At 50.1% G+C, this 27,925-nt stretch overlaps 1 protein-coding gene across 6 annotated transcripts in view; it reads right to left on the bottom strand.

Moving 5' to 3' along the window:
• The window catches only part of Pak6 (p21 (RAC1) activated kinase 6), a 36,609-nt gene that overhangs the window by 1,812 nt on the left and 6,872 nt on the right, over positions 1-27,925 (bottom strand). For 2 of the 6 annotated variants that reach the window (XM_031371458.1, XM_031371461.1), the window contains exons 3-10: positions 18,685-18,790; positions 7,128-7,336; positions 5,676-6,332; positions 2,532-3,029; positions 2,257-2,390; positions 1,855-1,981; positions 1,634-1,759; positions 935-1,069 (exon numbers count right to left, since the gene is read on the bottom strand). In XM_031371458.1, coding sequence (XP_031227318.1) covers positions 935-1,069; positions 1,634-1,759; positions 1,855-1,981; positions 2,257-2,390; positions 2,532-3,029; positions 5,676-6,332; positions 7,128-7,331 — 1,881 coding nt within the window. In that variant the 5' untranslated portion in view covers positions 7,332-7,336; positions 18,685-18,790. Of the gene's footprint in view, positions 1-55; positions 183-934; positions 1,070-1,633; positions 1,760-1,854; positions 1,982-2,256; positions 2,391-2,531; positions 3,030-5,675; positions 6,333-7,127; positions 7,337-7,432; positions 7,531-18,684; positions 18,807-19,215; positions 19,272-27,925 lie in introns of those variants that run through there. The other 4 variants (XR_004118791.1, XM_031371459.1, XM_031371463.1 and 1 more) reach the window with 4 other exon arrangements.

The raw sequence follows: 27,925 nt of genomic DNA, 5'->3' as shown, positions 1-27,925 counted from the left end.
GGGGGGGGGCTCACTGATTGTTGGCTTAGGAGGCAAGAGAAGGAGGCCAGTTCACCTGTTATGAGAGCGGCAGAGCAATGAATAGGATGAGGATGTCTGGAAAGTCTGGGTGGCTGGGTTCCACACTCGGCCCATTCCCCCTGCCTGCTTCTCGGGGCTCTTGGCTTTCAGGCTCTGCAGCTCTGCGAAAGGGGCAAGGAACTGGCATCAGCGATCCAGTTCCTGATCTACCAGGCTGCCTGGGAATGCTACAGAAGGCTGCCTCCCTGGGACAGTTAACTAACAGGTGCTCTTTGAGACCTGCTCATGTCGGGCTTCGCAGGGCAGTCTCCACGGGACCAAGCTGTCTTAGAGCCTCTTAGAAACTGGCCATCAATCCTCTGGGACATATTTTAACTTTGGCCACTAGGTGGCAGTACCATTTAGCTGTCTGTCCTGTGGCAATCTGGTAGCAGGGGAATGGATATATTTGGCAGGAGAGAGTTAATTATAAGTATATATACTGGTTCTAAGGTGCAAACAGTGGCTCAGCTATGGTCAGGATGTGTCATACAGGAGGACAAGCCCATTTATGTGATGGCACTGTGTTGGTATGGGCCCCAGACAAGTAAGATGGGAGGATCTGTACTCTGGATTCCTCTTTGGGAGACAGCTAGGGCTTCTCTTCCTCCTCACAGGTATAGGTGAGGTTCTGTCAAGAGCCTGCTGCAGAGTGGCTCTCCTGATGCAGCTGCATGTGGGAATTTGTTGGCATGAAGCTGATGGTTGGTACATACATGTGACTTTGGACCCAGCACAGGTTTTATGCGGGAAAAGACGGAAAGCGTATATCTATATCCTGATTCCACAGCTCCAGGTCCCCATCCTCCTGTCTCAGGAGAAATGGCCTTGGGGATATGAGGTTGGGGAGTTCCCGCCTAACACAATCACTGACCTTGTAAGAGTTCTTTAGCGTGGGTGGGGGGCTGTCACGGAGCCTCTTCATGGCTTGCACTGGGGAGTCGCTGAAGTAGGGGGGTTCTCCATCCACCATCTCAATCACCATGATGCCCAGAGACCAGATATCCACCTGCAAGAGAATAGCCCTGACTCTGCTGCTGGGGTCTGGCTCTTAGGAGCAGTGTGTTGGATGGAACAGCTTGTCTCCTTCCAGGTGTCCTAGTGAGGCTGCTTCCTCCCCGCTAGCCCCTGGTCTGATTCCCTACGCTCTGCCCCTTTTTGTATGAGTGGCCAGTGGCCATAGAAACCACCCCTCATGGAGAACACGGTGATGAGCAAGTGCTGAAGAGAGCAGTGCGTGGCAGGGCCTGCTTCATAGTGAAGTCCAGGTGAAAGTAACTCCATCAAAAAGGGGAGGCAGGTCAGGGTGTAGTGGTGCATGCCTTTAATCCCAGCATTTAGAAGGCAGGTCAGGCATATTTCTGTGATTTTGAGGCCAGTCTGATCTACATAGTGAGTCCCAGGAAATCTAGGACATAGAGAGACCCTGTCTCAAAAAGGAGGCAGGGGATAGGTACTGATTAAGTGGGGACCTCAGAACTGGGGTAACTCGTGGTAGAATACTTAATACGGGCAAGACAGAGGAGCTACCTGGTCCTAAGCTTGGAGGCCTGGGGGTCGAGGGAAGCGTTACCTCAGTAGCGTACAGGGATCTGGAGATCACTTCAGGAGCCATCCAGTATGGAGTCCCTACCAGGGACTTTCTCTTGGGGACATCCTTGCTGATCTGAGCACAGAACCCAAAGTCTGAGAGCTTCACCTGGAGTTGAAAAGGAAGTGGCTGGAGACCAGGAGGAGACGTGGCACCAGCAAGAATGGTGCGGGGCAGCTGAGCCGTGGTAAGGGAGGACCTACCCTGCCATCCAGGGTCAGCAGGATGGAATCACTCTTGATGTCCCGGTGGATGACACCCTGGGCGTGCAGGTAAGCCAAGGCCTGAAGCACAGCTTCACACACAGTGGCGATCTGCTCCTCATTCAGCCTGGACAGGGAAGGCAAGCCACCATGGAAGAGCCATGTGGTCAGGGTGGCTGGGCTGGCTTAGAGAGGGGTCCCCTGCAAAGGGACCACAACTCCCAGGCAGCATGCTCAGCAGGCTGTTACCCTGGAGTACACTTTTTCTTACCCATGAGTCTCAGTGATCCCAAACAGGCAGGAGTCTAATAGGATTAGTCCTATTGGCCAGAGGCAACTGATCTCCATGTCAAAGCGGTGGTGGGGTGGTGTTCCCTCAGCCCAGCCCTTTCAACTGCCCACCTGACTTGGGAGATGATGTCTGTGAGGGCCCCGCCCTGCAGGAACTCCATCAGCACCCACAGCTCCTCTCCCACCAAGTAACTCTTGTACATCTCCACCACGTTAAGGTGCTGGTAGTCACGCATGATCACCACCTGAGGGCAGAGAGAGGCCTGAGTACCCGGCACAGTATCCCACTGTCAGGCCCTCCCTGCTCTCCTGCCATGTCCGGCCCCGTGTGTCAAGTCGCACTGAACACTTTTGACCACCCTGCGGGCATCCCACCAGCTCCCCACCTCGTTAAAGAGCAGCTCCCTGCGTTGCTGCCTTCTGAGGTCCATCATCTTGACTGCTACCTGGCGACCTGAGTGCTTCTCCCGGGCTAGACACACAATGCCCGTGGAGCCCTCCCCAATCTTCACATAGCTGTCCAGCAGCAGCCGAGGGTCACCCTGGTCCACCACCATCCTGAGCGCAGCCTTGAACTGTTCGTGGGTCACAATGCCCGTGTCTTCACCACCTAGGGCCCCCTTGGCCACGGTGGGGTCCTGGGGCAGGTATAGATTGCTGGTGCTGATCTGAGCATGCCGAGTGCGGGGGGAGCCTGCTGGTGAAGACCGGCCTGGAAGTGGACCAGCGGCTGGGGCTGTGCGGAGGGACTTCTGGGGGCTGCTGGTATCTGAAGTGGTCAGAGGACTGAAGGTCCCCGTGGGCTGATCTGAGGGCAAGGACTGGGCCTTGGCTACCAGGTTTGAAGAGGAATCTTTTTGTGGTGGTCGGAAAGCAGAATTGAGCTGTGAAGACAAGGAAAGAGACGATATTAGGTACATTAAGAAACATTTGAGACAAGCTTCCTAGAGGCAAGCTTGGCTGCTGTGGTCTGGACACTAGCAGGATCACCCAGGACTTCAGATTAAATTGATGAAGCTAAACCTGACCAGAGCAGCAGATGTATCCCCTAACCCCCAGGGGACAGATTCAAGAGCATCTCTTTATACCCACTCTCCCACTCTGGGGGAAACAAAGACAGTAAGTCCCCTGGGTGCCCTCCAGCTGGTTATTTCTTCCTGGGCAACTGACAAGCAGACCTCAGGGAGACAGATTTCTCAGAGAAGCTGGGTGAGAGGCTCCTGATGTGAGTGGAGGGGGCCCTGGTCAAGGGGCAATGAGTAGCTGTGACAGGTTCCCAGAACCGAAGACAGATAAAAAAAAAAACCACAGCTGCCATGTGGTGGTGCTCTTGTTAGGCTGTGTATCTAGGAAGTTAGGCTCTTGGCTAAAGAACCCTTGAAGAAGGAAGGAGGGAGGTAACCTCAGTTGGAGGTGAGACAGAGGAAAGACAGCCCATCCCTGGAAGCTGGTGAAGCCCTCTCCTATCTGAGCCTTCCTACCAGCGCTGGAGCAAAAGGAGCCCACCCCTCAACACCCCTTCAGGGATCTTGTATTTTTAAAAGGCACATGAAGAGTAACCTTCCAGGGACTACACTGAAGGCTGCCTAGGACACCCTAATCTACCCCAGGGGCAGATGTGTGCACTTACTAGGTTTCACACATGGCCACAGCACTGAACTCAAGGCGATCTCCTGGAGCTGCCACTTCAGGCTTGCTCAGGTTCCCTGAATCTTGGTTCTGCCAAAGGCTTGCCAGCTCTATGCTCCTATTCCCAGGGCTTTGGGGACTCACCCCAAGCAAGAACCAGAGCCCTGCTGGGAGTCTGCAGATACACAGAGATGGCTGAGGGGAGATTCTGTCATGCCTTTAAGAGCCCCAGCTAGTGAGCATTTATCTGGAAAGTCTGCTTTGAAGGAAACTACTCGCCTGAGTTTGGAACCATGTTAGGTCTCTCTGAGCCCATGACAACCATCAACTGCTTCCACTGTGGGAGAGCCCTGGCATACAAAATGGCCCATGTGGGTTTTCAGTACCCACCCAGTGTCATCCATGGGGACTGGCAGTTCAAACAAATGATGTCAGGGCACAGCTCGGTGTTAGCACCTCCTTCCTTTAGACCCCTGCAGCTCACCCAAGCAGACGCAGGGATCAACTGACCCTCATGTCCCTAGTGCTATGCCTTGCCCTGTCACACCTTAGCTATGTAGGGATGTCCCCCAAGTCACAGCCTTCCAGGGACCCCTAATCTCACTGTGAGGACCAGGAGTGCATGAAGCCAAAAGGCCTCCTCAGTGCCTCAGCTGGAAGTGACTTGGAGCACTAGTAGGCTCAGGTCATTCTCCAGTTCAGGCTAGACCACAGTCATACCATGACCACAGCAAGGACCCAGATCTCTCTCAATGTCCTCCCTGTTCAAGGGGAGGCCCCACCACTGTGAGCAGCTGTTTCTTAGACACAGCTTAAAACCCTCAAGCTCATCCTGTCTTTCAGGGGCTAGAAGATCCACCACGATTGCAATGCTTTGTAGTCAAGATCCAGGCACCTGGAAGGCCTGAGACGGGATGACAGCGCTGAGAGAAGACCTTTCCTGCTTGCTCCTGTGATTTGCTGGAGACCCTAGCATTAGCTTACTCTGAGTAGGTCATCATCTGCCAAATGGGCAATGGTGGTCCTTTCACTGCAGATAAGATGGGCAGGCAGGCAAGTAGGGAAACATAGTAATCTGCCTGCCAAAAGAAAATGCCACCAAGTCTCCCTCCCCTCTGTTTGTCTCAGGAAAGAAACCCTCTGTTCTGCTATTCCAAGTTTGGGAGCAAGGTCAGGTCTCTTAGTATACACTCTCATATGTATTCTCATAGTACACACTCTCTGGAAAGGTGTACCCCTCTAGGGACATTAGAGAATTAAGCACACACTACTGCTGAAGTGAGAACTGAGGCCTGATTCTTCTCTGACCCTTTGGTCTTCTCTTGACACACTGAAGAAGAAATAATTATGGAGATAAAAGGAAAAGGAGGAAGAGGAGGCAGTCACTGTAGGCATCGAGCAATGCCCAGAATCCCCTGCAGTTCTCAGGGAAGCAGGGACTTCAGAACTGCCTCCAAAGAGGAAGGCAGAGAGACCCTGTCCTCTCCAGGTAAGGGCACACATCCCTACTTGGGCCTCAAGGTTCTGTCCTGAGATTTTGGCTAACAATGCTTTAAAAGGAGGGTCTGCCTCTCGATGTGGACTGCCAGGCCTCAGAGAACAGGAATGTCAGCCACAGGGGTCTCATCTCTCTACCTGAAATGACTTGGCTTACAGCCTGTGACTCAAACAAGCTAATCCCTTGGAAGACATGGATTCAGATGGTGAATTCAAGCTATAGCCATTAGCCAAAGCTACTCTGGTTGGCCATTTTGATTTCCCACATTCTCCTCCTCATCCAGTGAGTGGAGAGGGCCCCATGAGGCTTGGCATCTCTAATACTTATTGGCCTATGGATATCTGCTGAGTGTGCTTCCTTGTCCTCCTTGAGTGACCCCAGGAGGAAGCCCCAGGTCATATACCTTGTTCTGTGGCAGAGGGACCGGCTTGCTGCTGCTTGCAGAGCCTGTGGCAGGAGTGGACAGGAACATGCTTCGGAAGAGCCGGTGCTTGAGGCTGCTTTCCTGGTTTTTAGGACTAGGGCTTCCTTCTCCACCTGGCCTGCCAATGGCTGAGCCCACCAAGCAAGACTGTGGCCGGGCCTCTTCGGAGCTTTGCTTGGCAACCTTCACCCCATGCCTCCCTGTGGCCATAGGGGGTGAGGTACCAGGTGGGGAACTCTGTAGGCAGGCACCCAGCTGCTGCAGGCAGCGTTGTGAGGCACCCTGGAACTCAGCAGGGCCCAATGACTGTGCCTTGGCAGCCATCCCATTGGGCAGAGCCTGTGGGCTCTGTGGTTCTGGCCATGGCATCTGCCTGTGACCTGCTGGTGTGCCCCCATTGCAGCTGAGGTAGAGGCCATGGGGATCAGTGCGCTCAGACTGAGGACTTTGGAGGTACATATCAGGGTCAGCAGCCCACTGATCATCTCCTAGCAGCCCCAGGGACTGTGCCCGCCGCCGACTGGTGGGGCTTCGTCCACGCAGGGTATTGGAGCTGATAACTGACAACTTCTGAATGTCGTTGAGCAGCCCCGAGATGTAGCCCTCCGTGGGCACCGAGCTGCCCCGTACCACCGTCTGTGGAGGAAGACAAAAGAGCATGGACAAACAGCCCCTTCGTGGCAGGGGGTGGCTCAGAGCCTCCCACACACACACCTCCGCTATCACCATCCGGGTGTTAGGGTTTGAGATATTCGCCTGTGTTCACAGTGGGTCAGGCTCATGCTGTGCCAATCTATAAGGATGTGGGGAGAAAGCCCTGGTCAGCGGGGCAGATAAATAGATAGCCATAAGGTTAGGGTCCAACATGAAAAGTGGGTGGCCAGCTGAGCCTAGGGAGCTGGCAAACTCAGGAAAGGCACTTCAGGCTTTAGATCTTCCAGTGGTCTTCAGAGAGACTCCTTCACCCCCCCCCCCATACACTATAACAAGTCTCCTGACCTCAACTCCCAACCAACTCTTAAATCTCCTCATTGTGACCCCTGGTCTGTAACAGCTGCAACTCCCCAGGGGCTACAGGTCTAAATGGTAGATGAGACATTCTTAAAGATTATTAACTGAAACTTGAATTAATTAATTTTGGTGGTTTGGGTAATATTTTTTTCAAGACAGGGCCTCACCCGGTAGCCCAGGCTAGTCCTCCAACTCCTAGCAACATGAGTGCCTCAGCCTGTCTAGCGCTGGGCTTTTAATGGAGAGCCACCACACCCAGCTTAAAATTCTCCCCAGTTAGGAAGGCTGATTAGCAGAGAACCGAGACAGGAGACTTGATTCTGATAAGCAAGTGGCCCCTCCTGATGCCTCTGGGGGTTCACAGACAGCTTCCTGTGGAGTGAGAGAGACTGAACATGGTGAGAAGCCTGGCCCCCTTACCTTCATGGGCTGCAGCTGCACCCGTGTGATTCGAGAAGGATCCACCACAGGCTTGGGCCTCCTCAGAGTATCCAGGATGTTCTGCCATTGTGGGGGCAGGCCCACGAACTTGCCTTCCTTGGGGTCAAAGGAGGTGTGGACGCGGTGCTGGAAGTTCTGTGGGGCTGATATCTCAGGACGTTTCTTCTTTTTTTTACGGAACATGGTGCCTGCAAGAGGAGGGTTAGCTGAACTGGTCCCAGGGACCCTGGGGTGGCTCAGTGGGCACTGGGGATCAGGCTCAGGCCTCTGTGTGTCTCTCTTACATCACTACTCTGTCCCTGGGGCTTCTCTTACTCCCTTCTGGATTTCCTCAGGGAAATGGCTGGCTCCCAGCAGAGCAGTTGTAGAAACAATGAAGGTGCTATAATAAATAAATAAATAAATGATTAAATAGCCGCATAGACTACCACCTTATTGCTTGTGCCAAGGAGTGCTTTTATAAAACCCAAAGCCCACTGCAAATATCAGTCCACACTGAAGAATTACAAAATAGAAGGAAGGCCGGCAGAAGTGTTTTCTGAAGCTGGTATGATCTTGTCTCTGCAGCCAAATAAGAATTCAAGAAAAGGAAAGTCTGAATAAATCTCACTTAAGAACATGCACGTGGCTGGGCAGTGGGTGGTACATGCCTTTAATCCCAGCACTTGGGAGAGAGAGGCAGGCAGATTTCTGAGTTCAAGACCAGCCTGGTCTACAGAGTGAGTTTCAGGACAGCCAGGGCTATACAGAGAAACTCTGTCTTGAAAAGCCAAAAAAAAAAAAGGAAGGAAGGAAGAAAGGAAGAAAGAAAGGAAGGAAGGAAGGAAGAAAAGAAGAGAGTAAGAAAGAAAGGAAGGAAGAAAAGAAAAGAAAAAATTAAAAAGAAAAAAAAGGAAACCAAAAGAACATGCACAGGAGCCGGGCATGGTGTTATATGGCTATAATCCCAGCTCTTTGGAAGTTGTGCTAGGGGATTGCTGTGAGCCTGAGGCTAGCTTGAACTATATATTACAAAATCCTGTCTAAACTGTGACACCCCTTGCCCCACAAATGACCATAGATGTGAAAGCCCTAAACAAAACTAGCAAACTGTATCAAATGATTTGTTAAAAACTTCATCGTGCTCAACTCTTGTTTCTTGCTGACTAACAGAAAACCTGTTAAAGCAACACACAACATTAGCAAGAAGCCAAACAGCCAATCTGCAGCACTGATGCCCGGGCTGAGTAGGTATCGTGCGACTTGGCAATGCCAAAAGGGCCCTCCTCATACACATGCACTCGGCCTTCACTCTGAAAAGGGCTGAACCAGAAGGTCAGCCTTGGGTAGGGCCAGGGTAGCTACCTTACAGGTCAAGTTCTCTACAAAAAGGCAGACAGTCTCACACGTAGCCACTTTCTGTGGATTTTAATCTTATCCTGGACACAAAATGTCTCTTGTGGTCAAGCCTGCACCTCTCACCTTGCTAATCTGGGGTTAGCATGAGGCTCAACTGAACTCCATCAATGGGAATGGTGTAGACTTGGAAAGAGTAATATGATTAGATCTGAGAGGGGGGGGGGTGGTAACCTGGAGGGTAGAGGGGGTTCCAAAGAGCTGTCCTGGTCACTCTTAGGAAGTCCCAGGCTTGACTAAGCATACTAATAAACTGCACTTGAGTGCCTATGAACATTTCAGAAATGGAATGAATCAATATGCCTCTGATTCTGAATAGGGTCTTACTGGATTTCCCTGAAGGTTATCCCTCTGCCTCTGTCTCTGGAATAGCTGGGACCCCAAATGCACTGCCTTATCGAGCTTACACTGTTTCTCCTTGTGAAGGTTTGAATTACTCTTCCAGTTGAAGAGTTGCCATGCAGGGCCATTGCCATCTCCAACTGCTCTCGTTCCAGAGACAGTATTTTCCCCCATCACTTTGGCAGGTTCTGGAGAGGATGCAGGCAACAGTACCACCAAAAAAGACGGAAGGATCACCACTTCCTCACCAGGAACTTGCTCTGTGTAAGGCAGTGGTTTCCGTAGCATACCTCCTAGAAGATCAGCACACTCTGATATTCCCTAAGGGCAGAGTGACGGCTCCAGAAGCCCTGTACACTGAAGACTTTACATTGAAATGCATCACTGAATTGTTGAGTGCCTCTACCCTAAATAAGAGTGACTTGGAACAGTTACCCAAGCCACTCGAGCCTCTGTGTGCCTTGCCTGTCTATCTAGTGGTGTTTGTGGAAAATAGCTCACAAGGTTAGGGGAGGGCAAGCGACAGACTCCCAAAGGATGCTGGCCATCTCTCTAGTTGTGTTCTCTCTCACCTTGTGCCTATGCTTGGGGTCTTCAGACACTGACACTTGGGTACCTTTGGGTCTGCGAGTGATGCCAAAGCTCTTTCCCCTCTCATTTACTTCTCAAGGGGTCATGACTAAAACTCTAGGTTCTGGGACCCAGACACTCTACTTCACATCTCTGTTAGGCAGCCTCTTTGGACTGCTTAGGCCTCTCCCTCTTGCTTGGGTCAGCAGGGCCAATCTCCACAGTCTCTCAGGCAGACCCTCTCCCTGGATTGTTAGCAGACTCTGTGGGCTAGTTTTTTGTCAGCTTGACATAAGCTAGGGTTATCTGAAAGGAGGGAACCTCAATTGAGAAAGTGCCTCCATAAGATCTGGCTGTAAAGCATTTTCTTAATGATTGATGGGGAGGACCCAGCCCATTGTGGTTAGTACCATCCCTGGGCTGGTGGTCCTGGGTTCTATAAGAGAGCAGGCTGAGTTTGCAAATAGGAGTAAGTCAGTAATAGCACTCTTCCATTGCCTCTGCACCAGCTTCTGCCCCAACTTCCCTCAGAGATGGACTGTTAGCTGGAACCTTAAGCTAGATTAACCCTTTCCTCCCCAACTTGCTTTTTGTTACATTGTTTCACCATAGCAATAGAAACCCTAAGACACAGATCCACTTGCTTCTTCCGTAGCTGAGAAATCTTCTAGAGGTGCAAATACATCCAGAGTCACAAAAGAACTGCCTGAGGCCTTCCTCCAAGAACCCTGATTTCCTCAGCAACTCCATGCCCACCAGGAGATCAGTTCTTGGTTCTTGTACAGGAATTCATGGGGAGGGAAGGTGGCAGCATCAAGTGGTGTCAGTGACTCCAATACCTTCCTTCCAGAGTTCACCTTAACGGCTATCCCTTGACAAGATCTCCCCGGAGGCAGCAGAGAGATCCGCGGAGAAAGACCACCGGCCAGGGGATTACAGAGATTGAAGGCTAACAGAAGCAGCTCATGGAGCTTTGGGTAGGAGGAGATCAGATCGAGATTCAAGAAATCAGGTAACCATTTAAAACAATGGGAAATCTGACTTAAAGGAAGGCCACTAGGGCTCATCCAAAACATAGTAAGGCCCAACTGCGCTTGGGACGGCGTGTTTGTGAAAGTGGAAAAGTCAGAAGAATTTGCAACAGCAAAATTAATTTAGAAAGTTCTCAATTCAAGGTCGACATAAGTAAAAGTTAATTGAATTTCAATATAAAATGAAATAAAGCTGGGCATAGTAGCTCACACCTGTAATACCAGATGAGACAGGAGGATCAGGAATTCAAGGCCAGCATGCATTGAGGCCAGCCTGGGCTAGAGAGTCTGTTGAGGAAGAGGAGGAGGAGGAGGACTGAAGAATGGCTCAGTGGCTAAGAATTAATTACTGCTCTTACAGAAGACCTGAGTTTGGTTCCCAGCACTCATATGGCAGCTCACAGCCAACTGGAACTTCAGTTCCAGATCTGATACCCTCTGCAGGCTGATATACAAAGCACACACATACACATGCAAAATAAAATAAAGATAAATTTTAAAAGAGAGAAATGGAAATGACAATATTTATCATATAACATTCAAAATAGCAAACACCCAAGGATAAATGTCTTCATATTGAAAGCTGTAAAACATTATTAGAGATATTAAAGAATGTGCGTCTGCTGAGGAGTTCACACTGTGAAGGTGCCAGTTACTCCCAAGTCAACCTACGGACTTATTTCAGGCTCAGCATATTTCATGTGGCAGAAACTGACACACTGATTCTAAAATGTGCAGGGAAACAGAGAACCAGGAATAGCTGCAGCAATCTGAGAGAACAAAGTTGGAGGACTATACTAAATATATATCGAGGTTTACCATAAAGCTAGCGTAATTAATATGCTGTAGAAACAGCACAAGGACTGACAAACAGAGCAACGGGACAGAAGCAAGAATCCAGAAATAGACCCGCTCAGATGAGGTCACTTGATTTATGGCAAAGGTGACATTGCAATATGGTAGGAATAGATGATCTTTTCTGTAGCTGAATGTAGCTGAAGCAATTAAATATCCATGGGTGTGTGTGTGGGGGGGAGGCAATGAATCTGAAGAAATGAGCTCTTGGCATACCCTCAAATTAACTAAAGACAAACCATAACCCACATGTGAAAGGGAAAATCACAAAGCTGGTGGCAGGTGTGTGTTTGTGTGTGTGTGTGTGTGTGTGTGTGTGTGTTCAGTCTGTCTGTCCCCTCCCCATTCCCCCAACATGTGATGACTATATTGGGCCCATGTTTGATGGTTTCTTCTGGAGTGGCTGACGTGCTGGGTTCATGGACTCCAGAGGCAAATTAAAACACCAAGGTTTTCTTTATCTAAACAGGAATAGGGGATCATTACTTAAAGTTTCACCTTTGCCATTTGTTAGTGCAGTAGGAAGGAAATACATGAAAATAATTGCTTAGTTTAACTGGTGGGGCAATGGGGACTTCCTCCTACGCCACCTCCTAATCATCTAAGGAAAACAACCCATTTTTAAGATAGGGTTTTTATGACATTTGTAGCTTTTCTCTGGATACTTTGTGTCTTTATGTCTTTTATCCTTTTTCACCTTTTTTTTTTAAAAAGTTTCTTTATTTTATATAGATATGATGAGTACATTGTAAGCTGTCTTCAGACACACCAGAAGAAGACCTTGGATCCAATTACAGATGGTTGTGAGCCACCATGTGGTTGCTGGGAATTGAACTCAGGACTTCTGGAAGAGCAATCAGTGCCCTTAATTGCTGAACCATCTCTCCAGCCCCCCTTCTCCAGTCTTGTTCTACTCTTTCAACTCCTTCATATTAGATAAGAGAGAAAGAAGGACAGAGAGGGAAGAAAAGAAATCCCTAAATAAAGTCAGGGGTCAGAAAGGGGGCGACATTATCCTTAGACAACTTCCTGTTGATCAGCGGCATCAAATTCCTTGGGACAAGCTTGATCATCACTGTCAGGATATCTAATTTTTTCTTGTTATAGTTTCTTCTTTGTACACAACTACTTAACAAACCACAACCACAAACAACCAACAACAGCCCCCCCCAACAGCCCACCTATTGGCCCTAGCATCTATATACCCCCTGAGAAGTCCTCAGAATTCCAAACGTTACACAATTGCAGAAACTATCTGCCCCTGGCAAGATCACATCCCTGCTAGAGCACGAGGCAAATCACAGTCAGCTGCTGTGGACAGTCTGAAGCAGCCCCAGATCCACACCTGGGATTAAAACAAAAACATATTCTTATAATATTTCTGTGTTGTTTTTTTTTTTTAAAGAAACCAAAATTCCAAAATTGTCATTACAGATGTAGCCCAGGCTGGCTGGCCTTCTATTAATCCTTCTGCTTCACACTCCCAAGTGCTGGAGTTACAGGAGTGGATCACCACACCCAGATGACAATTTTTTTTTTAATCTATTTTGTAATGGTTTATTTTTTTTTTTTACACACATGTGCATGTACATATACCTGTGTGTAGGTTTGTGCATGTGAGTGCAGGTTCCCTCAGAGGCCAGAAGTGGGTGTAAGACTCCTTGAACGTGGAGTTAACAGACAGTTGTGTGCCATCCAACTGACCTGGGTGCCAGGAACCAAATTGCAGGAGCAGTACCTGCTCTTAACCACTGAGCCATCTCTCCAGACCTCAAAATATTTTTAAATGGAAGAGTGATCCATGATAGCCAGTGTTGCTTAGGCTCCATGAGTGAGGCAGGATATCCAAGTCCTCTGCCAAGGACAGCTGCCTAGTCAGAGGTCTCCAGCTTGGCATCTAGGCCCTCCTGCCCACATATTTCCAATAGCCCCTAGAGGGCAGTTGCTGCATTTGCCACCATGCTGAGGTGTTCGATCTAATCAGACTATGCCAGTCTTCAAATGTCATCGCTCTATTCATCCAACGAGGAGCCAGTGCCAAAGAGGAGCAGGGCAGGAGTTTCCTTCCAAACCATACGTTCCCTTCTACCTAGCCTGAGAAAGAGGGTGTGGCCTCAGACCCCATGTAGAAATGGGCAGACACAAGGTGGCTGGCCTCTCCCCTTCTGTCGGACACCAGCTCTAACCCAGAAGAGGGAGGCTGGCAGAAGATCAGATCTCAGGCTAGGCATGCACTATGGTGTTTGAGACATGCTTTCCATATCACCTTCCAGCTCTCTGACCCATAACTGGATCAGAGCAGGGTGCCCAGTGCTGGGAGGGCTGACTCCAGCCAATACCAGTTAGAGAAGGAGGCCCTCTGGCAGGGAGCCTAGCAGAAAGAATGTAGCAGTCCCTGGCAGACGCTTTCTGGGTGAAGTGCTGCCATACGCTGTAAACCAGGAAGAGTGCTGGTGTAACACTCAGGGAGCCACAGGTCTGGGATCACTGGAGTCCAAGGCGGTTTGAAGACTCCGAAGAATCAGAAAAGGCCAGTGCTGTCGAGTTATCTTTGTCAGGCCTTTTCTGAGGGCTAGCAACTCTGCAAGGGAGTAATCATCTCTCATCATCTAGATGATAAGGCTCAGGAGGGCAGAGACTGCCCCAGATCACAGAAACAGGAAATGACTATGTATGTGTGTGGGGTGGGGGTGGGGACTAAAACCAGATCAGATTCCATGAGCCCTGCTCTAGGCCTATACCCACCCATGCATGGTGAGCAGTGTCGTATCTACGCCTACCTATGTATGGTGAGCAGTGCCATTCCTCTTTCCACCTATGCACAGTGAGCAATGCCTTTCCTATGCCCATTTATGCAGTGAGCAATGCTGTCCCTATGCCTACCTATGCAGTGAGCAATGCCTTTCCCATGCCCACCTATGCAGTGAGCCGTCCCTATGCCCACCTATGCAGTGAGCAATGCCTTTCCTATGCCCACCTATGCACTATGTGCAATGCGCTGCTCATGATCTTCTCTTGGAAGTCTTCACCAGCAGGGAACAGGTTCTAGCTAATGGCCCAATGAAAACCAATGGGAGTCTAAAGTGAGAGGGGCTGGGCCTTCTCCCTCCACCTGACCTGGGGCTTGTCTGAGCCCAGGTAAGTAGGGCTATCCTGACCTGTAGACTGTCCTTTACCTTATATGGAGCCAGAATGTTTTGTACTCTGTAAGGGGTGGGCACAATGTTTTTAAAAGTTTTCACTAGGGACCGTGATGACCAGGGTCTGGCATATATTAAAAACAAGCCCCTGGAGGTGGCCACCATAGACTTTGCTCACAGGGAAGTGGGCAGGGTTCCATGTTTAGAACCATCCTTCCATAGGGACAAGGGAAAATAGTTCAAGCATTCACTTGGAGGATGAGAGGGTAGCTCTCAAATTGCTGCTCCTGCAGGAGACAAGACAATGCAGCCAGCTCCTCACAGATCCAGGACAGAGCTGTAGAGGCCCAAGATGGACAGAGCCTTCCAGTAGAGCCAGCCCTTGGGGATATACATCTGTTGCAACTGCTGTTTGGGACTCACCGTTGGGTCCTATCTTGAATCAATATCATTTGTTCTCCTAACCTGCCAGCCCTGCTTTTACTAGGAATGAAATGTCCAGTGTGGTCACCCACCTTACCCTGCCACACCTGGCTTTGGATGACATCAGGTTTCTGCACTTTGAATGCCTTTCAAGGAACCACTGAAGGGACTCAGGGAAGGAACCACAGGCTGAGAACAACCGTGAATGGAGAGGGGTGTATAGCTCCTGGAAAGGGGACTGGAGTGTAAGTTACTTACACAAGCGAATTCTGGAATACTGGAAAGAGGCTGGGAAGCACAGAGCAGTGACAGACACCCAGCTCAGGTGCCTGTGACGTAGTAAATGTGGGGAGTAAATGCCCAGTTTCCTCACAGGAAGGCTCAGGCCGTGCCTCTCAGAGCTCATGTCTAGGGCCCTAAGGCTCGGCAGGAATCTTGGAATCTGTGGCCTTGGCCTAATCTTTAAGTCTCAGCCTTTGTATCCATTGCTGACGGGAGAAGAAATTCTTTCCCTTTGGCTAGCCTCTTCAGGCATAGCAAAGGAGAAGAACAGCCTGTTCTTACTAAGGGAGCTGTTGGAGTGATTTTTAATGAGAATCCCTCAAGTTTGAAGGGCCAGGCTCCAGGCTGAGCACCTTGAATTCAAGATCTGTACCCACTGCGTTTTGCTTTCCATCACAGAGGCGCGGAATGAGATGGCCACACAAACTAAATTACTCACGCAAGGATAGCAGCGAGGAAAGGCAGGGTCTGTTTAGACATGAGGCAAATTTGGCTGCAGTTGATCGTCAGGACCCCCACCCAAGTAGTGTTTCCCAAGATTTCTTGAGGAAGAGCCTACTTACTTCAAAATCAGACCACAAGACAGAGGCAACATTTCTGGATTCTGCAGAGCTTAGGAATGTACCCATTTTCCACACTATCGAGGCCCCATGTGACCTATAGAGGCCCCGTTTAATGTGAGCTTCCTTGAAACTCACCTTGGGTCCAGCATCCCAACCCCTCTAGGAGGAATAGGGGTCCTCCTCAGCTCCCTGATTGGAAACTTCTGAGAACAGAAGATGGTTTCAATTGTCTTGTTGGCCAGGGAGATTTTCCTTAACCTTTACTCCCTGGAGCTTGCCTAAATATCAAATTATATAATTTACTCTGCACCAGCTTCACTCCTAGTCTGCACACCATAGTAAATAAGATTTCACTTTTGGGAAAGGTAAGCTTGCTTCTTCCAAATAGATCCTGGCTGTCCTGCCCCAGAGGAAGAGATGTCCATTCCATGAAGCCTCTGACCTACCCTTCTGCCTCTGCCCAGATTTCTATCCCCGTAGGATTCCCAAGAGGAGTCCGGCTGCACTCTGCTTAAATATGTTCAGCAACGGGAAGCTCCTGTCCCTGTCCAAGGCCTGTGTGGTCCCCTTATTGCTCAGCCTCCACTAGGGCCCAGGCCTGCCCTTTGTTTCTCTATACATGCCCTGAAAGTCAGAAAAGGTGGCACCCCGGCTTCCTATTCTGATTTCCCAAACCATACTAGGAGGAAGTTTTACCTGCTTTTTGCTCAGTTGCTACCTTCAGACTCAAGCTAGGACCCTCTGCTGGCTTTGTACAGCTCCATAGGGCCATGGTGCTGAAATGTAGAAGGCCCCAGAAAGCTGAGCAGAGGTTCAGCTACTTGACTTGTGTGACCCAGGGAGAAGTAGTGGGTCTAAATCTTCCTATCATTCCCACACTACAGGCAGAAGAGAACCCCAAGGGAGAAATAATGGGCTGTTATTTAAAAGAGTATCTAATGTCAACACTCCTGCTAAATAAGAGGTTGAGGAGCAGGCTAGTCAGCTCAGGACAGTCAATATTGACTTGGGCCTTGTCTGGCCCAGTTCCAGACTGTTCTAACAGTGCTTGGTCCAGCAGCCGTTCACACTAGCCCAGCTCTCTGAGCTCTGTGTGCTGTGCCTAGAGTCTCAGTCTTGTCCCATCCTGCTTCTGGTGCAAGATGCAAGATGCAAGTCAGCACTGGGCTGTCCTGGGCATGAGGCTCTACGTTGGGCACAGGCTCAAAGAAGGATGAAGAATAACATTCCTTCAGAGCACTGCAGGCCCTTCTTACTGTCAGAGTTCAATGATTTTGTGTAGAAGCCCTGATCCTAGTACCTTTCCAGAAGAACTTCAACAGCGATCCCCAACCACAAGACAACTTCACATGTCTATAGCCCTTAGCTGTCCAGCTCTGTTTTGTCAACCTCCCTGCTTTCTGCTCAAAACCACTGTGACATAGATGGAACCTGCTTTGCCAGAGTCATCCTTCTATATCTTGACTGTCCTGATGCTCACTCTGTGGACCAGGCTGGCCTTGAACTCACAGAGCTCTTCCTGCCTCTGCCCTGTGGTTAAATGCCATCTTGGTTGTTTTTGATTCTTCCATCTATGGCTTGTGCAATCATTCTGGGCTCCTTGTTACCAATAGAGAAACTGAGGTTCTGAGAAAAGCTGCTCTCCTCAGTTATACATGGAGAGGTGGAATACAGAGTCTCTCTGACTCCAAGCTCCTCTACCAGGAGTACCGGAAATGTCAAACAACCTGCCCTGTCACACAGCTACTTAAGAGCAGAGATGGACACAAAAGCCACAAGCCAAAGACTCTTGGTGTCCCAAAAGTACCGAAGGTAACAATATGCTCAGGTCAGGCCATGAACATGTTGAGAACACATGTGAATACATACAGATGTTGCTGCTGTTCCTGTCTGTGAAGCCGGGTCTCCTTCTAGATCTGGCCCCTTCCCCCCATGCTAGAGACAGTGAGTTAGGGCCTCCTTCCTATTGTTTACCTTCCTTAAACTCTCTCTGCCTTCGTTTTATATGTATCATTTGGCTCTAATAACCTCCAAAATATGTTGCCGAGTGGACCACACTGTTCTCAAAGGTCCCCGCCCAAGGTAGCTTAAACCCTTCTAGCTGAAGCCTGGTGAGGTACCTTCTTGGGCTGTTGAACATTAACCATTCCAGTTTCACGTTTCAGCTGTCCTATGCAGACAAGCTTAATCTTCACCACTTGACACTGAACCCCACTTTAGAGACATTAAAACTTTTAGGAGGAAAAACAACTGCCTAAGTAATCAACAGCAAAGTGGGGGTCTGAACCCACCACCATTTGGTTCCCAATGTATTCCTAGCCCACGTATATATGTGTTCAATGTATGGCGGTGTAACATTAGCCGACCTGAACCAGGGACCACTACCCACCTTAATACAAAAGAACTAAAAAAAAAAAAAGCATTAGAATACGGTAAAAATGCAGAGAATATAGCTCATATCCCCGGAACTCTTGTGCCTTAGCCCCTGGTGATCCCGGCAGCAGACCCCCAAATGGAGAGCTACTCTCTGAGGGTAGAATGATCTGGAGCCTGTTAGCAGGGCTTCCTGCACTGACCAGCACAAACTTGGGTTTATCTTTCTTGTCTGGAAGCCTCTTGCATGCATTCTGTGGACCTGAGCTATGGGACACTCACTGCCTTGTTCAGCGGGTTATCAAATCTGATGACATCAGAGGCTGGGCCTGAGACTGGGCGGGCCATTTGACTCCTTGCTGGCCAACCATGTGCTGGAAGAGGTTGCAAATGACTTATCTGATACAGGCAATGGATTGAGAAATGGCACCTTCACTGGGCCACTGCCACTGTCTAACAGTACCTGGAGGAATCCAGCTCAGGAGAGCTCCCTGCCCTCCCACTGTCCCTCCCAACCTACCCCCCTAGGAAGGTCTGGAGCAGGAGGCCCCCCCTCACTCACCTCCTGTGGCCTTCTCTCCTCTCCTTTCTCCCTTCTGCGATCAGCTCTCTAGAGCATGGAGGTGAGGGAAGATTCCAGAACCTTACAGGGCCAGTCCTCTGCCGGCCTAGGGGAGAAGCACACTGTGATCAATGTAATTAAGTGTCCCCGCGGATTCTGCGACTGGCTGGAATCCAAGACGTTCGGGAACCGCACCCCGTCCGCCTAGCGACTGAGCGAACTCGGGTGCCTGCTGAGCCGCAGAGAGTGGGACTGGAGAGGGTGGGGGAGGGGGGCGCGGCACTGCTTCCGAGGTCGCCCTTGTCCCCGCGCGCTGGGTCCCATGCGGCGCTCACGCGGAGGTGGGTCACCAAGCCCTTGTGCCGGAGCTCAAAGGCCCCTAGGACCTGCGGGGAGCCATCCCCGAACTTCGGGGACTGAGAACCCGGGGCAGAGGCCGTGCGCGCGCGGCCAGCTTGGCCCCTAGGGAGCCGTAATCCCCGTCCGGGGTCCCGGGGATCCCCGATCCTCCGCGATGACCCGGGCACCCACCTGCCAAGCGGGAAGGCGCGGAGAGCCCCGAGAGGCCGCGGGAGCCGGGCCCGCCCTCCGCGGGAGGGACCTCGGCGCGGGCACGGCAAGGAGGGGCGGCAGCACGTCGGTGCGACGCCCGCTTCACCTGGCGCGGAGTTGGACTGCAGGGTGTGGCTTCAGGTGGGACGCCGAGAGCGCGGGCGCTCCGGAGAGATCGCGAGGGGCACTCGGGGCTCGACCTAAGGGGCGGCTGCATGCCCACCACCTTCCCTCCAGCAGCTCGGCTCCAGCCCCGCGGACCACCGCCTGCCAGCCACGACCTCCCTGAGGCGCCAAGCCAGGACCTGGATTATCTACTAAGCGGCGGTTGTGCAATCGGCTCGTTAAGTAGCTCTCAAATGCCTGTTTTGGAGCCCCGGGCCCACTCCCCAAGATGTGCCCACTCGTACATCTCTCAGGGCCCGATCCGGAGCCCTGAAATCCCGCATCTTGGCTTGCTTGCTAGTCTGGACAAGTTCCCCAGCTCTGCGACTGTCCTGGGGTGGCCTCTTTGTGCAGGCAGGAGAGCAAATATAAAGGGATTCCGATTTCTTTGTCATCCTGGCTTAGTCCTGAGAACTTTATGTGACTTTAAGATTAAAGAAAAGAGACTTTGGGGAGAGATCGGTTCCAGCTGCTTGGCACACAGATCCAGAAGGATAAGTCCCTGCAGGAGCTTTCTACCTGGGTTGGGGGGTGGGGAGCAGTGGCCACCTGTCTGTCTCCTCCCCCAAACAAGGACTGGAAAAGACCTTCGCTGTCCTTCCTTGGGCCCTCGGAGAGACCTGTACTTGTTGGGTGCTAAGGGGATTCTGGCTTAGAAATATGTGACATTTGGCACCCAAGGGGCTGCTTCCTCTGGGGGCTAGGTGACTGCTGGTGTCATAGACAGGGGACACTGGACACAGAACAGTACGGGACTGCTTCTTTTGCCACCATTGCTGGTATCTCGAACTTTGTTTTTCAAGTGACCTCACACTATTTTTGCTCACGGACTCTTTAGCCCTATGGGTGACGTTTCTGATTAAGTCATCGGCATTGTGGGTTGGGTAGCTTACCTAGAGTTTATGACCAGGCTCCCATTAACCAGCATGAAGGTGATCCATGGGAACTTGGCAGATCCACAAAGACCTATGCCCTGTCTGGTTGCCCCTCAGACCTCCATGCCCTCTCCTCTACTGGAGAAGGCATGGCACCAGGCTTATGTGCAGTGGAAGGTTAGTAGGGAAGCTTTGGCAGCTGATCACGCATTCTCCTGGTCACCTACCCAACACTTATATGCACATTTTGTGGATCTTTGCTCTCTGCTTCGTCCCATCTCCTCTGTGTCTTTCCTAAGTGGATTCTCTTTCCTTTGGACATTGTAAGCAAACCCTGACTTCTGTGAGCAGCCAGGAAGCTGCTCGAATCCCTTACAGTGATACAAATGGCTTCCCCACAGATGTCTGGGGCCTAGGTACTTGTCTGATGTTGGCTATAGGAAGAGGGTGTACTATGTTGAACGAAGGACAAGATTGATTGTTGTGTGTTTGAAATGAACTACAGACCAAAGCTGGAAAGAAATGCAGCACTGAAGCTAGAATCAACACCCTAAATTGCTTTTTCCTGATCCACACGTATATGTGAGCTACTGTCTTTTAATAAAATACCTTTATATGCCAAAACCATGGCTCTAAGCATTAATTTTGAATTGTTGAAGGACAATAAAATATGAATATTAGAATATTATCAGAAATCAATTGGCATCTAATCTGGTTTGAATCAAGGATTACAATATCCCAGAGTAGATATCAGCCAAGTCTCATCTTTTCCTTACATAGGAATAGGGTTAGAAACTCCTAGGTTGGGGGCTGGTGAGATGGCTCAGCGGGTAAGAGCACTGACTGCTCTTCCGAAGGTCCTGAGTTAGGATCCCAGCAACCACATGGTGGCTTACAACCACCCATAATGAGATCTGATGCCCTCTTCTGGTGCGCCTGAAGACAGCTACAGTGAATTACGGAGCCGGTAGAGGTCCTGAGTTCAATTCCCAGCAGCCAAACACATGATAGCTCACGGCCATCTGTACAGCTACAGTGTACTCATACACATAAAATAAATAATATAATAAATCTTTAAAAAAAAAAGAAAGAAAAGAAAACCCTAGGTTCCCCTCCACCCTTGGAAGCTGAACTAGGGACTGGGGACTGGGAACTGGGGACTGGGGACTGGGGCTTCAAGAAAGGCAGGGGCTCCCAAGCAAGATGGGCCAAGGAGATAATGACTCCTCCTACTAGATTTGCTAGAGAAAAGTTCCCATGCTCAGTACAGGACTACCCTGGGGGACATGCCAGGCATACGGTCTAACACACATCAAGTTTTACATTTCCCACTGCTTCTACACAAGTTCAGCTATACTAGGTCGGATGATGCTCAACAGGTTGGGATGACTGGGATCTGCAGGGTAGATTGAGTGGCTGATTCCCCTGTCTCTTTCTCCCTCTTTTCTGTGCTCCTCTGATCCATGCCCAGCTCAACCCTGCCTCAGAGGACCACAGTGTGGAAAGTCCTAGCAACAGATGAAAGAGTGTTGCCTCCAGTGTGCACGCAGCTCCCCCTAGGCCTCTTCCCCCATTATGGTGCTAAGGATATGTATGGGACAGCAGGCATACACTCCCCTGAGGAGACATGGTCTCTGGCATGGGTCTGTTGCTGAGGGAGTTCATGTCCATGCATCAGGCAGGAGCTTTAGAGAAAGCACAGGTAACACCAGGAGAAAGGGCTCTTGGAATTTTGGCCAGTCAGCCAGCTAGAGCAATCTTCAAGTGCCTCAGGGTGACACATGGGGTGGAGTGAGCACTTCCCAGTTCTCTGACAGCCAGTGGCTGTCAGGCCTGTTGTAACATCTGACTGGCACAGCTAGGGCTGTGAGCCCAGGTTAGGGCCAAAGAGGAAAGATATGGATCAACTTGTGGTTTAGAAATACAAACACATTATCCTTCCCGGCACCTTTCTGCTCAGGACTTAAAACACTTCCTAGGAGCCAGGAGCTTGCTAACAAGCTCCCCGTGAGTTTCCTATCTCTGGATGCCTCTGCTTCCTAACAGTGGTAATCAGACCTGCCAATTACCAAATGCTTCCTGTGGGCGGAGCCCTGAGTAGCTCTTAGCATACACTTCTTATTTGATCTGCATGATAACCCTGCATGGAAGTGCTAAATTATTATTCTTAATTTACTGGTGATGAAACTGAGGCACACCATGGCTAAGAAAGGACTCATAATTCCTGCGTAAAGCAAATGTATGGGTCCTCCCCACCCCACCCCCACACTTACCTATTCATAGGTTGTGATCTAATCACCAGTGTGAGAAGGTTATTAAGAGTCAGGGTCTTAGAAGTGTTTAGCACCTAAAGGCCCTGTAACTACCCTAGTGGTTAACTCCAGCTAACGTTTGGGAAGCAGAGGCAGATGTATCTCTGTGAGTTTGAGGCCAGCCTGGTCTGCATAGCAAGTTCTAAGACAGCCAGGGCTACAAAGAGAAACCCTGTCTCCAAAAACAAACAAACAACAAACAACAAACAAGCACTACCAAAGTAACTCCTCACTAGCAGGGAAACGTTCTCAAGAGACATACCTGAGTCTCTCACTTCCAGCTATCAGTCTGTGAGGTAGTGGACCACAAGGAATTATGATTTTTCTGCTTGAATTCCTTTCTAAGGAAAAAGGATAAGCGGAAGCCCTGGTGCCAGCCAGAACTTGCCTCCCAGGGAGGGACTTTGTACAGATCTGACAACCCATCCACCCACCTAGCAGGATGTTGCTGAGACAGAGATGGGCTTCGAAAGTGCAGAACCACACACTGACAGTAAGTACTGGTTAGTTACACACTCTTACTCCTCTCTATTTAAAACCAAACCTGTCAGTACTCCTGAAGAGGAACTTGGGAGTCGCTGGACCCCTCTTCTGCTCCTCTTCCCAGTGCGGTCATATTGTATATATCTTTTTTTTCCCCCTGCCTTAGTCTCCACTACTCCTTTCTTTAATTGGCCCTATATCAGTGAGGTGGCTTGAGCCTACCTAGCTTGCTGGGGCTGCCAGAGCATAGGCTTTTACCCTAAAAAACCCATAACATATCATGAGTGGGACTAGTGCCCTGCAGAAGAGGCCCCAGAGTAGGCTCCAGTCTCTAGCCACCTGATGTTATTATGAAAAGACAACTACTTATAAACCAGGAAATGGGTCTTCCATCATCTTAACCTTGGACTTCTGAGCCCTCAGAAGCAGGGGAAACAGTGTGGTATAGAAGGCATGTGGTCATTGGGATTCTGCACAGCAGCCTGTGGCCTGAGCCACATGTATACGACACAAGTATATGATTTATATCTCTTAACTCTGGTGCTCAGAAGTCCCTGAGGCTAAGGACAGCCTGAACAGGTGGTGGTGGGAAGAGGCCACCTTACACCACTGATCAGGAAGGGTGAGTCCTGTACAGTGGCTTTCTCCACCCAGAATCTGAAGAGGACAGAAGAAGAGCCTCCATATGTGCAAGCTGCTAGGAGCCAAGTACTGGGCTTCACTAGTCATGAGTTAACACCATGCCTGCAGACCCTGCTTCATGCTCTCTCTCCATCACAGACTCAAATGGACTTGATGAGTCTCACATTCAGAGACTACTGGGGAGGCAGGCGCTGACATTCCTGCACCCTGCAGGGAGGAGGAGGGTTCCGATGGAGACTGGGCTCTAGGAGGGGAACCAGACCTGCTCCTGGATCTCCCAGCCTTCTCCTCTGGAATGTTCACACCTGTCTCTTTCTGCACTGGGACTGGTTCTACCTACTGCCCTTTCCATGACAGCCCATCCATGCATCTGCTGATGAGACAAGAACACAGTGCTTGGCTCTAGGGCCCTGGAACATGAGTTGGGAGAGCTAACTTTGCCAGACCCTTTGGTACTCCTGCAGGAGGAGGCAGGCAGAGCCTAGCTATAGAAACCACCAATTCCCTTGCCCTGTTTGGGTGTTCCCCATGACCTCAGCTTTGGTTTCTTGATGTGGGTAATGGGAAAACTTTCTCCCTTCCCTTGGGAGGGTGATGAACTGATAAGGTCTAAGCATTGAGGTGCAGGGGTTTTCAGGAGCAGTGCCTCCAAACAGAGTGAACACACCTGATGAAAGAGCAAGAAGACCACACACACACACACACACACACACACCCCTTCCATAAGGATCAGTCAAGCCCATTGTGGTACGCCACAGAGCAGAATACCAGGATTCTTCCAGAAGATAAACTCAATCAATTCAACAGATCTATCTACTCTATGGCCTAGGGAAGAATCCAGCCTGCCTAGCATCCAGTTATTGTTGGGAAAGTCCATGGGTGCCCACCTGATGGGACCATCCATCCATTTGCTGATGGGACAAGAACTCAGGCATACTGGCCTCACCTATAACTCTCTCTCTCTCTCTCTCTCTCTCTCTCTCTCTCTCTCTCTCTCTTTCTCTCTCTTTCTCTCTCCCTCCTTTTTCTCAAATTCTGACCTTTTCTAGACTGCTCTCCAAACAAAAACTGGCAGTGGAAGTTCAGTTCCACTAGCCAGACCTTCCCAAGGGACCTGGTAACCTGAGATAAGCCACTCAGGAACATTGGCCTCTCTGCAGACCATGGCACCCTTCCCGGGTACATGGAGTATAAGCCAAGCCTTCCTGGGAAGGCCCGGGGAGCACAGCTCTCTCTACAGTAAGGACACTTGCTTTAGTGACATGATGAATTCATTTAATATCTTCTTGCTACAGTTGCTTTGCAGGCTCTACTATTAATGGCCTCCAAAGTTTCATCCAAATGCCTTTTGCTGGCCCTTCAGCTCACTAGCTGCCATTGCTCTTAACAGCTGAACTAACAGCTGGAAAGACCCCTTGGATAGAACCCCTTCGTTATCCTTTCTCTCTGTTGGGCCTGTGGTTGCTACCTCAGGTCTGAGGCTGGGGGAGGGCTATGATTGTAGCCCTTGGGTCTGACTTTCAGGGAGCCACAGATGGTGATGGTATGGGGTTGGGGGAGACTCCACTTGTGCCTGGACAGATGAGGACCAAAGTTTCTGAGGGAGTATGATGCTGCCCTCCCCCCAAGTACCACCTCAGTTCTCTAAATAGGAAACTATATTTAACTTAGGTGTAGTTGCACAAAAGTCATAGGATCTGGGCTGTGTGGCTACTGGGGAGCTCTGACCACTAGGTCGAGATCTGAAGGCATGGCTTGTTTAGCTGCCATTTGGCTGGTCTGTGCTTGACTGACTGTCTGTTCTCCCCTGGTATTTTCTTTTCTGGCACTTTGGCACATACTGGGCAAAGCTCCTGTGTGCTTTCTGGAACATTCCTGTGAACACTGACAGGGTGGGTCCTGATCACACTATTGCCACACCCATATACCTGTGCCCCTGCTTAGCCTGTGGATGGTAGGGAGGTGTCCCCCGTATTGTTCTTACATGCTTTGTAGAGTCCTAAATATCTATTTTTCCTGCCCTATCTGCTGTGAATCTGGCTCCATCCTTCCTATGGGCTAACACTTCTCCCTCAGTCCTCCTTTCTGGGCATTGGGCACACCCTCTTCTTCCAGCAAGTTCTACCCTAAAATCTTCTTGCCTATCTCAGACCTGCTGACATGGGACCATGCTCCTGGGAACTGACTACTGATGGTTATGGTTGCCACTTACATCCCTTCTTCTGAGCTAAAAAGCTGGCTCAGTGGGCAAAGTCCTTGCTGTGTAAGCATGAAAACCTGAATTTAAACCCTCTCCCCTACCAAAATCCACATAAAAGGACAGCTATGGCCCAGCCCTTGGGGCAAGCAGGAGACAGACAGACAGACCCCCAGGGCTTACTGGCCAGTCTAGCTATCATAATGAGCTCCAGGTTCAGTGAGATACCCTATCTCAAAGGGGGATGCTGGAGAGATGACTCAACACTTGAGTTCTTTTGACACTTCCAGAGGACACAAAGTTCATATCAGGTGGCTCATGACTGCCTGTAAGTACAGCTCCAGAGGATCCACCACCCTCTTCTGGCTTGTTCACACACCTTGGCATCCACATCTACAGACACACACATAGGAAACTAAATCTCTCTCTCAAAAAAAAAGTAAGATAGGAAAGTAATTAAGGAAGACAATGATGTCAGCCTCTGGCCTCCTCATGGGTCTGTTGAGCACATCAGCATGTAACACACAGACAGACGGACACACAAGAATATAACACACAGAGAGACAATATAACACACACACACACACACACACACACACACACACATGAGAATATACACTGGTGAAGAGATGACCTGAGATCTTGCTCCCCGAACGCCTCCTCTTCCCTCTGCCCAGATTCTCTCATTTCCAGGTGCTCTAACCATTGCCCCTTTTTGGCCTAAGTCTCCTCTTCCCTCTGCCCAGATTCTCTCATTTCCAGGTGCTCTAACCATTGCCCCTTTTTGGCCTAAGTCTCTCACAGCCTGTGATACTTCCTGGGACACAACAGAACTTGAGTCAGTTCACTTACAAATTAGTTAGATCTGTTTATTGGCCAGTGGCCTAGTGCAGTGCCCAGGAATGATATCTGTCCTTGGGGAATATTTGGTTAATAAACACAGGCCAGACTGAGGCCCCATGCTGAGCAGAACGTAGGGTGAGCCTGTGCAAGCCCCTGTAAGAACAACTTGCACAGAGAAGGTGTAGGGACCTGTCCAGCCTCCCACTGTCAGGCCAAACCACCTCTCTCCAAACCATCAAGCTACCAGCTATACCTGCCTGCTGCAGTCAAGGGAGGTAGGGCTTCTTAGTTAGCGGGGGTGACCTCAGGACCCCCCCTTTTTTCTCTGGGCGGGCTTTCCTCTATACATCAATGAGAGTTGGATTAAGCATTGTCAGAGAACTCCTCCTTTGTCTTGAAGGTGCTGCAGCATCTAAGAGAGCTCAGTTATGGATAGCCTTTCCTCTCCTGGGCGACCCGTACTCTGGCTGAATGGTCCCCTAGCTCCTTCTACCTCAGTACCTTCTTGTACAGTTCCACACGATTCCTCATTTGAAGCTGGAGATGCTCCAGGCCAGGAAACCACACTACAGAACCAGTCCTCCCAGTTCTAACTCTGCTGATGCCTGAGCTTCTGGGAGACCGGGTGCCGTGTAGGCAGCCTTGAGCAAGGTGACTGGTTTGTTGCTATTTGCCCTGGGGGAGAGTAGGCTGGGCCCCTGCTGCTCTGAGAGCAGAGGCCAGAACATACAGCTGACAAGGTTTCTACACACACTTTTCTGAGCACTCAGGGAAGCCTTTTCCAAGCTCTGGTAGCCTGACGTGAGAAGGAAGGACTCAGCCATGACGCTTTCCCCTTAGCCAGAGGTCTAGAGCCCTAGGATACACAAATGCTGACCCAAGCAGAGCATCCTCAGGACAGTGCTGTCTGAATCATGACAGAATCAGTGCCCCCAGAGAAGTCCCGATGGTCCAAAACTGTCATCAGTGTCCCTCTGTAAATACTTGGGTCCCTGGACTACAATCATACCATAATGGACTTTTATAGACGTTACTGACCAGTATGAGAGCTCCTTTACTAGGGTTGAGGTCCTGTGGCCTCTTGTCCAGAGACGAAATTTCTCCCAGCTCAACAAAAGAACTTGTTGTGTTCTGGGTTTGCCTTTGTTTCTAGGTGAGATCAGAATGGGGGG

The sequence above is a fragment of the Mastomys coucha genome, unplaced genomic scaffold, assembly GCF_008632895.1.
Source record: "Mastomys coucha isolate ucsf_1 unplaced genomic scaffold, UCSF_Mcou_1 pScaffold15, whole genome shotgun sequence".
Taxonomy (NCBI): Eukaryota; Metazoa; Chordata; class Mammalia; order Rodentia; family Muridae; genus Mastomys; species Mastomys coucha.
The sequence above is the reverse complement of the archived record's forward strand: the minus strand, read 5'-3'. Positions and strand labels throughout refer to the sequence as shown.